This window comes from Clytia hemisphaerica, unplaced genomic scaffold (genome assembly GCF_902728285.1).
Source record: "Clytia hemisphaerica strain Z4C2 unplaced genomic scaffold, Clytia hemisphaerica genome assembly, whole genome shotgun sequence".
NCBI classification, from domain to species: Eukaryota; Metazoa; Cnidaria; class Hydrozoa; order Leptothecata; family Clytiidae; genus Clytia; species Clytia hemisphaerica.
The window spans coordinates 155,155-165,231 of record NW_027103377.1 but is presented as its reverse complement, the minus strand read 5'-3'; the positions used below and the strand labels follow the sequence as shown (position 1 = coordinate 165,231).

The 10,077-nt window shown below is 33.6% G+C and overlaps 1 protein-coding gene across 1 annotated transcript; it reads left to right on the top strand.

The window, feature by feature from the left end:
* Nucleotides 1-2,652: 2,652 nt before the first annotated feature.
* Nucleotides 2,653-9,549, top strand: LOC136824609 (vacuolar protein-sorting-associated protein 36-like). The gene is made up of 13 exons (XM_067080602.1): nt 2,653-2,769; nt 3,253-3,321; nt 3,508-3,578; nt 3,796-3,910; nt 4,845-4,931; nt 5,380-5,496; nt 5,829-5,906; nt 6,228-6,283; nt 6,636-6,714; nt 6,964-7,029; nt 7,668-7,732; nt 8,771-8,932; nt 9,107-9,549. Exons 1-13 carry the CDS (start codon nt 2,671-2,673, stop codon nt 9,204-9,206), a joined length of 1,164 nt encoding a protein of 387 aa, XP_066936703.1. The 5' UTR covers nt 2,653-2,670; the 3' UTR covers nt 9,207-9,549.
* Nucleotides 9,550-10,077: the final 528 nt, after the last annotated feature.

Here is a 10,077-nt window from a genome sequence, read left to right as displayed (position 1 = left end):
ATTAGCCGATTGAAAATTCAAACTCAATCGAACATTATCGAAATTGTTGTTTCGGAGACTGCGACAGCCTATTGAATAACAAATTACTCCACATGTTACATTACTTTCTCTCAGCCAATAAAAACGTGATAAATTATCTTGTCTCTAGGTAACTGTTGTGGAGTAATTAGTTATTCAATAGGTCATTGCATTCTCCAAAACAACTATTAGTTGTTTGGGAGAACACAACAGTGCTTAGCGAAATATTTTTAACGACAATGACATTTTGTTGATTTGTCTTATACAACACAGCAGTTACCTAGGAACAAGATAATTTATATGTCATTTGTACTGGCTGAGGGAAAGTAGTGTATGTGGAGTACTTTTTTATTCAAAAGACCGTTGCGTTCTCCTAAATGACTATTTCCTTATTCAATTGATAATTGTTCTATTGAGTTTAGACTACGTTTGATTAAGGCTGCAGGCGAATTGATCTCGTAAATGATTTGACACGCGCTATGCAAATTTTTTTACCAAATTGCTTGCGTCAATCAAATTTTGCGCGCACGATTTCTAAGAAACGCTCCGCAGAAATATTTTTGATGTAATCATATAGATTCTTCCCTTATCTATATCTATATCATTCTATAATTCTCATTTTCAATTGAGCTTATCAGCTGCAAAATCACTCTTAAACAAAGATAACTTTATTATGATGGAAAGGTCCCAACTCAAGCAGGAAAAGTGTCATTATGTTCTGTGAAGTGATTGGCTGTTTTAACAACCTCTGAATGTTTCCAGCTTGAAATCTAACTAGCTGGCATGTAAATGAATAAGAACAGATAACTTCAAAGAAAGTAAATATTCATGATCTGTTCTAGGATTGAAAATACTTCCAGTTGACAAGTAAGAACAGATATCTTAACAGGAAAGTCGATCTGCTTTTTTCCCTCAGAAAATTGTATCTGTTCATTAGTTTTATCCAGTTTATCTATATAAACTTTATCTTTATCTAAACTATATCTTTTCTATTCATTCTTTTTGCAATCAGTAAGTATCTTCTCTAAAAAAAAATGGTAAAAATGATATCCCAAAGCTGACGTCCCCTTTAAAAATAGTTGTTTTGGAGAAGGCAACGAACTGCATATTAAATTACACCAGCAGCCATTCAGGCCAGAAATTTTCTGCTCCATATTACAGGAATAAAACCCTAATACTTTATAGGGCGTTGGGTAGAAAGATTTGTAGTGTTATCATGTACTAATTCTGAAGAATATTAGCGCGCCAATTTGAACAAAGCTTATTTATAGGTAATATCTAATTTCCTGCTGGTTTTACATGCATCCACTGAAGTGTAGAGTAATTAGTTATGCAATAGACTGTCGTGTTTGCTGAAAGGAGTGTTAACATGGGACATTAATGAGTGTCAAACACTCTTTTTCTTGACTTATGATGGAAACTTTTAGGGAATAGAGCAACCAACGACAATCAAATACAGTCAAACAACAATCGAATCAACCAAATAAATTACCCAGAATTTTGACATTTGATTGAGATTGGATTGTGTTTGACACAGTTTGACAACCGAATTTTAGTTATTCGATTGCATTCGATTTGGTTCGATTGTCGATTCCATTTGATTGAGATCGTCTGGGAATTGGGAGAACATGCCGGTCTGCAGAATTTTTTTTAATGATAACTTCATAGGTATGATTGATTTGTCTTTTAAAACACAGCAGACCAACTGTTATATTTGATAGGTCGATTTTTAATGCTCTTGGAAAGTGCTCTTTTTTATTCAATTAAGCATAACTTGTGATCTAATGAACGGAATTTTTAATAAATGACCCATCAAAATCTTATTTTATTTTTCTTCTCTCCAATGAAAAAGAAATGGCTCTTTTAAAATTTTTAGACCTGCAGAAAATTCACTCTATAGAGAGAAACCTTTTTGGGGCGCGCCTGATACATGTAAAATTCCAAGCAAAAAGGTCATTAAGCCACAGGCAGTGTAGCTGTAGGTGGAACTTGGATATTCCAGGATTAAGATTTTACCTGTTTTTTAGCGATTTTTGCCTTGCTAGCCCAAATCACACAACTTCTTTACCTACAAGGAGGATGGAAATTAGAGTTTTTCAGCATTCTAAAAAAACGCATTTCCGAAATTTTTTTATCATCACAGGATCGATTCTCATCCATAAAATACATCTTTTGGTCAACGGTTTTTTTTCTGAGGTTCTTCTTTCAAAGAATATCCATCACTTTCGTTTTCCCCTTGAGTGCATGAGAAAATATTATTGGCTCGCATTCTCACGCAAATTTGCTTAACCCTTTAAGTGCCAATGTCGAATATATCAGACATGGGCTATGTAGGAGGGCAAAGCCCTCTGTTAGATAATCCAAAAGATCTTCCTGTGCTGAATAATGAATATGTACCTCAAACTATGTAATATTTTTCAGTATCTTTATGCTTTTCTATGACAGATAAACTGCAAGCGTGGGTCACAGTTCATCTATTCAGGCATTTTAGCATTCTTGGTTGTAATATAGCAACAACAGTGGAAATAGGGTGGGGCTTTTAGGCCAATCAAATTGCTCCATTACATTACTTATAAGAAAAAGTAGGAAAATGATCAAAAGGTAAAATAATGAGATGTCTTTCTATGTTTAAAGAATAAAAAATAATAAACAATGGATAGATTTTATTGGTATGATGGTAACCTGAATGGTGGCAATGAAAGACAAGTTCACAATACAAAGAATGTACGGCTGTATGACGGAGATGATAAGGTTAGAAAAGAAGTTTATTTTCAGATTTCCTTCTTAACTTTTGAGCAGCTGAACCAAATCCCTTGTCCATATGGTGGTACATACCCCCTGACACTTTGTTATAACCACTGCGTAAGAACTACATGGATGCTAACTCAAAATTTAAGTTTGTTTTTTTTCTATTTCCATTGATAACAACATTAAATCATATCACCAACGGCATCCTAATTCTATAAAAAATCTACTATTTCAATCTTATTTATATAAATTTACTGTAAACACCTTTATAGTTTTTCAAAAGTTTCCAGGAATTATCTTTAGTGTGACGGAGTGGAGGGAGGAAAGTTTGCAATGCCTTTTTTTCTGAAGAAGATTTTACCTTCATAAACTCAGTTGCAGTGTTTCTTTATATTTATCTAACTTTACCTATCTTCATCATTTTGCCTGTTGGATCTTACATTTTTTTCAAGAACTGTTAGATTTTACTTTTTTTTCTATTTGTAGACGACGTTTGATAGTGGTTTATTGACCTTAACCAATTTGAGGATAATTTGGAGTGATGAAGCCCAAAAGGTAAGGCTCACTTAGTAATGTATCATTTCATTTTAGATTTTGGAGCTGGATATTGTTAAATTTGAATTTATCTGTAATTCTTGGTTGGGACAGCCACAGAAGAAGCCTTTTGTATTAAATTAATAACACAAACTAAGGTTTAGATAAAGGATAGCTGATAATTCTATTTGTTTTTCTTTAACTTAGGATAGGAAAATTGCATTAGAGCTGGATTTGGTGAAGAAGATAACATCAGAATTAGGCAGCATGTTTAAAAGGTAAAACATAGAAACTGCTTACTCTAGAGCTTTTTTACCTTACTGAAGAGATTATTGGCCTTTACTTAAGTCTCAAATTGTTTTGGAAACTTGATGATCTTTTAATTATGATCTAAGTAGGCTAGAAAACGTATTTCAAATTTCGTCTTAAAGGATTTTGTGTGATTTGTGATTTGTGTGATTATGTCTTTCATAATTGCTCTGGTTTCACCTTTAGTGCAAAAACTTCAATCCACTTAGAAGCAGCTCCAAAGGACAAACCATCAGGACCTAAAAGATCAAGCTCACATAATGTGGTTCGGTTCTCTTTTCGAGTAGGCGGCCAGGAACAGGTAAAGCTCGACATGGAAATCTCCAATCCTATACTTATCAATAGGCTAGAGAAAGAAATTTAAGTGCCTCATAGTACCTCAAATCAATTCAATTCCTGAACTTGTCAATCAATTTCATTGCTAGCGCTGTCAATCACATTTGACTTGTCAATCAATTTTAAAGTATAATAAATGACTAAAAATGGTGTGAATTGGAAGAAAATCAATATATCACCAAATCTACTGAAAGGCCAGCAATATCTGCCGGTTATTCTTTTATTGGATACACAGCAGAACACTTAAATGATTTACTAATAAAAAGTTCGTTGAAGAGATACGAGACAATAGTTTGGCATTCGAGGTATTTTTTTATTGCAACCTCTTTCGAAATAATTTATTCTTTTACTTATGTAATTCGTCGTGTGATTCCATATACTTGGCCTATTGATTTTTTTATAACATTAACAAATTAATGTTATTCATTTCAAATTTTGATAAAATTGAATTGAAAGGCCCATCAAAACCGAAATAATTTCTCGAAATAGAAAGAATTATCTGCTAAATGAAATCACTCGCTTTTTTCTTTTAATAAAACAGAATAAAATATCGTGTTGTAATGATAATAAATTAAGTTCATTATGTAATGTAATTCCAAATAGCTTGATTGGTCTTCCAGAAGAAAAAAAACCGTTCATAGAGGGTGGAAGATATATTTTCCAGGGGTATCGAAAAAATCCTGAAAAACTGCCGATTCCATGGGGTGAAAATTCAAAATGTTCAGGGGTAGATCATTGAAAAAATAATATATATCCTCAACCCCCCCCCCCCATGAACGAATTTTTTTCTGGAAGAGCCCAATTTAAATAAATATTCGGTACACTAAGTGAGCAACAGGTGGGTGGTCTAACAAGTAATTCAATTAAACTTTTTGTATGATATTTCTTTCACTGTATAGTTTACAAAGGAGTTGAACCAAGTGATAGCAGCAAAGGAATGGGAAATTCTGAAAGCAGCATCAAACCAGTCAAAGAAAACAGCAGAGGTGATTATTTTGATCCTCCCATCCCCTTACATGGTTGGAATGATTAATCTTCTTGTTCTTGGGTGGTCTTTCCATCCTTGAAACAAAAAAATAACTGGCTTTTTTAAAGCAGTTAAATACCTATATATCCATATAAAAAGAAATATCCCTTACTACACCTTCCCCTCCTGCTCTAAATACTTCATCAATAGAATCCGTTCAAAAACAAAAGAATGACCTCAAATTTATGTGCACGTTAATTAGTTCAAATTCTATAGGGAATGACAAACAGGCCGACTTTCCGATCTGGCCGCCTACTTGCCGCCCAACCCTAAAAATGTACTCATCTTAAAATAATTACTTTTCACGAATAGGCTAGAAAAAGATACTCGTCTACAACTCCTCTCTCTGTTGTATGGGAATTATTGATATTAATCATTAACCACTGTAAACATTTTTCTCTTGAAAGCTGGCACCACGTCATGTAGGTATTGGTGGCATTGAACGCAAAATGCAAGAAAAGTATGAGCAAACTGATCAAAGTATCAACCAAGCTTTCAAAGACCTGGATGCCCTCATAGAAAAGGTAAAAAGGAACTCTCACCTTTTATTGTCTTCTCCGCATGTTCTCGTGTCTTAAAAGTGCGCTAAGCACGTCAATTTTTTTAACTAACAAACGCAAAATCTCAAAGCATTACAATCAAAGCTTTATCCAAAATCGGCAAAAATCAGTGAAAAAATGATTTAGAAATTCATTACATTGAAGCCAGCCTATGCCTACCTTTATAAAAGACGAATTCCAAAAATTGGCGTGTGTAAAGCTCCTCAGCTGCCCCTAGTGCTGCCCGAGTGCTGCCCGAGTGCCAAACGGTTGCTTTAATGTGATTTCAGAAAAGATTACATGCTTAAACGTTTTAGGCTAAAGACATGGTGGTACTTGCTGAAAAGTTTTCATCCAAACTGAAAGATAAACAAGTTTCAATCACCGACGATGAAGTAGGTCCTTTGGAAATCTTTTTCTACTCCACATCTTTATATCTCCTGATAAGGTGTTAGAGAGAAAGATTGTAGGTGGTGAAATGAGGGTTTAGCATCATTTGTAGATTTTTATGCATTTTAGGTAAAAAATCATTTCTCAGGTTAAATTTTCTCGTGCCACAGACTTGAAACCACCTCTGTGGTTTCATAAATACTTGTTTGACCTCGAAGTTGTAGATTTGCACTTTCTTACTATATTAAGAATATGGGGTAGGGTTTTATAATTCTTTGATTCGATTATTTTAATTTTGTGACATGGTTCAACTTCCTGTTTTGTAGACAGTGGCATTCAAATCCTATTTGTTAAGTATGGGAATCGAAAACCCTGTTACAAGGTATTTATCTAACTTAATTTAACTTTAATATTCGAAATCTTTTTCGTTTGACCTTGAAAAAAACATTACCGTGTCATTCAGCCATCTCTGAATGTCTCTTTTTTTATTTGTTTGAAATCTTTTCGATATGATCTTGTAGTGACCAATCTTTCAAAACACTCCCCTCTAATTCAACAATCTCCTCAACCTGACGCCTTTAACCTAAGGTTTTTTCATGTGAGCCAAACTAAACTAATAATTTGGATTCGAAACTTCTGGAAAAACGTCCTTCTTGTCCTGTTCATATACAATGTTCTCTTACTCGGTTTTTCATGGTTCACTAATTCTGAAGTTTTCTTCTTCTTTCTTGTAGAGAAACACACGGCTCAGGAGCCAGATATCATGAAGAACTTGCAAAACAACTTTCTACTTTTCTTAGTGGCTTTATTGAGGTCTGTATTATTGTCTCGACAATCTCTACATTTACATCTCTACATTCATCTACACGATCGAAAAAAAATATTTTCAGAAACCTAAAGTACTCATTTTGGAGAATTTAGCAAAATTAGTTTTTACAAAAGCAAGGCCCATTAGTGAATAAATCAAATTTGTCAGAACAGTTTGAGACACAATCATAGGATCGTATTTTTGTACTTTTCTACTTCAGGAATTGACTTCAATTTTCTTTGTTTTGTTTTTAGAAAGAAGGAGGTTTTATCACTTTAACTGATGTTTATTGTCGCTTCAACCGTGCCAGAGGAATGGAGGTATGCATATAACATTTATAACAATAGGCGAACGTTTGAACAGCGTTGAGTGCCGTCCAGGTTATATTCTCAACTACCAATAGACCTATTGGAATTAACTTCCCCAAATATTACTTTAGGGGTACAAACTTTCGCGAGCAGAGACTTTCGCGATTTTCTACGATTTTCGCGAATTTTGGCCCTTTTCGCGAAAGTAATTGTCTTTGAAAATTCTAGGTAGGGCCATTCGCGAAAGTTTATGCTCGCGAAAGATTCTTGACAAAATAGAAAATCTGTAAACTTCAAACTTTGAATAAAATGTAACTTTTATGGCACTTTTTAGCCTGTTAAAAGACTAATAAGTCAAAGGAAAAATGTTTCAAGCCAATCCAAGAACTATTTGTCCCTCTAAGCCATTTTTTCATGTGAAAATTCTCAATCTTACGTCTTGATTCGCGAAAGTTTACGCTTGCGAAAAATATTTTTCCGTTAAGTTTGTGAAAGTAAATGTCGTGAATTTCGCGATTTTTCGTCCTCGCGAAAGTTTGTAAGCCTTAAGTATAAGAATACCTAGAAAGTCCAGTATACCAGAGTATACCTATTTTAGGATAATATTTTCAAGTTTCTTATTTGACATCTCTACCGATGTATTCTTTTAGCTCATTTCGCCAGATGATGTTTTCCAAGCCGCTCAAATATTGGAAAAGATGAACCTTCCTGTCCGGTAATCATTTCGTTTATCCAATTAGGATTTTTTTCGGCGACTTTATTTCAAAGTTCAAAGTACAAAAAAAGGTTCCATTACCAAATCGTACTATAGTTTTGACGTCGATCTTCTTATATGGACTGAGTTCTCTTCTCGGCTTTTGAATAAAAAAAATCAAAATTGATTCGGAATTCTGTAATCCAATTCACACGTTGAATCAATTATCAATCATTTTATGATGTCGGCCATTAAATTAAAACTGGTGTAAATCGATTCATATCTATATCCCAGACAAATGAAGAATTTTTCGAACTGTACGAGTTTTCTAGTCACGCGATATTCAACCATTTTTCATTCTGAAAAATCTACGTCAAATTGTAATTAATTTTTTTCTCGAAAAAACTTTCGGTTGTAAAGCTCGATGAATTGAAATACGAATTTATGTGTTTTGATTTAATTTTTGTAAGCATTTGAAGAGTGTAATAAGAACTTGCACTTTTTAGATAAATAAACGATTAATTGCACTCTCTAAAAACGCGCCAAATGAGAGAGAAAATGCACCTATGGTACAATTCAAACAATCAAAAAACGTGTGTGCCATTGGGCTCTTACAAAAAAAAATTGAATATAGGGGGGGGGATATAACATTTTTTGGAAATATATCCACCATCCATATCCACCCCATGCACAAAAACTTTCTGGAAGAGTCCATTGAAAAATTGTTGGTGAATGAAAAAACGTCGCTTTATTCTATTGATCTTTACGGAAATAACGTGATTATAGCAACCTATCAAATGTAATTTTTCTTTCATTTTTTTCTTCATTGTTGATAGCATGTTCAAACTAATTTTTCGAGTTATCGAAACTAGGTTTGCAAGGAAAAAGTTCTTTATTTTGACCCTGTCAACATTCCAAAAATGTTAAACACATCTATCTACATGTAGATTGAATTTATTACGGGCAAACAAGGTAATCTGTAGGTTGGAAAAACTTTTTTAGACATCAAACCGCTTTGGGATGCCTTTGGTGCAATTCAATTGTTTTTGTCATTGATAGGTTGAGGAAATTCGACAGTGGAGTGCTTGTCATTCAATCAGTGTCTCATTCTGAGGAAGAAATGATTCAGAAAACATATTCACAAGTGGAAGAAGCAGGCTCACTGTCATCAGAAGAATTAAGTCAATTACTCAATATGGCTCTCACCTTAGCTAGAGAAAGGTTAGTAGTACAGTTGAAGTTTGATTGAATCATACACAAATTGTAATTTCCCGTCGATAATTGACTGTGCAACTGCATAGAAAAATGCAAAAAATTCCTATATTAAATAAATCCTGACTTTAATGTTTTTAAGGTTTGCAAAATCAGCATTTTCAACATTTTCATCTTTTACAGGTTACTACTAGCAGAGCAATCTGGAAAACTTTGTAGAGATGATTCGCTAGAAGGACTTCGTTTCTATCCAAACAAATTTGTTGAGATGGAGAGTACATGAATAAAACTTTCAAATAAATTTTTCTAAATTTTTTATACATCAATTTTATTTATATTAATTATATTGTTATAATTCTTTTCCTATAAATAACTATCCAATACCTCCTTATCGAAATAAAGCTACCGAATCCTGAAAGTCTGATGTCGCTGATGTCATCTTCTTGGATACATTTTTATGGTCATCCTTATACGATTTGAATTAAACAATATTTCGGCCTGCCTAGTGCAGATCTTCATCAGGTCTGAACATATTAATTACTGATTTTATAATCTCGTGTTAGTTTTTTTAACTATTTTAGTTTACTTTTTCAAATTGAATTTAAGAAACGGCAAAAACTCTTCAACACTTGGGATCTCTTTAGTCTCCAAGTTGAGTTTTAATAAGCTTTCAAGTGAAGAAGTAAGAAGATAACTGACTGGTTAGTTTACACAAGCCTCTTACATTCGTCGTTGTGTAGTTAAACATTTCGCTATTCGCAATATTACGTCACGTGGAGGAAAAAAGAGTAGATTTGACGTCTTCTTTATTAAACAAGATTTCTTTTCAAAACCGTGTTTAATAAGGATTTATGTTTTAAAGGAGATGATGAGAATTTGGATGTGTGTTATCGTGTTGTGATACTTACCACACACGAAGTGATGTCCGTGAATGAGATTATATGTCACGCTGAGTATAATCACCATTAATCTACACGCTCTTATGTAACTTCGATTGTTATGCAATGGTGGGTTATCTTATCTAGCAAGGGGTTTTTACACACCACCTTGCTTTAATGTCTATCTATCGTTATTCATACCTTATGAACGTTAGATAGACGCTCGGAGAAATAACTGTTTTGATCGAATATGAAATTTCATTTTGAAGGAAGGGG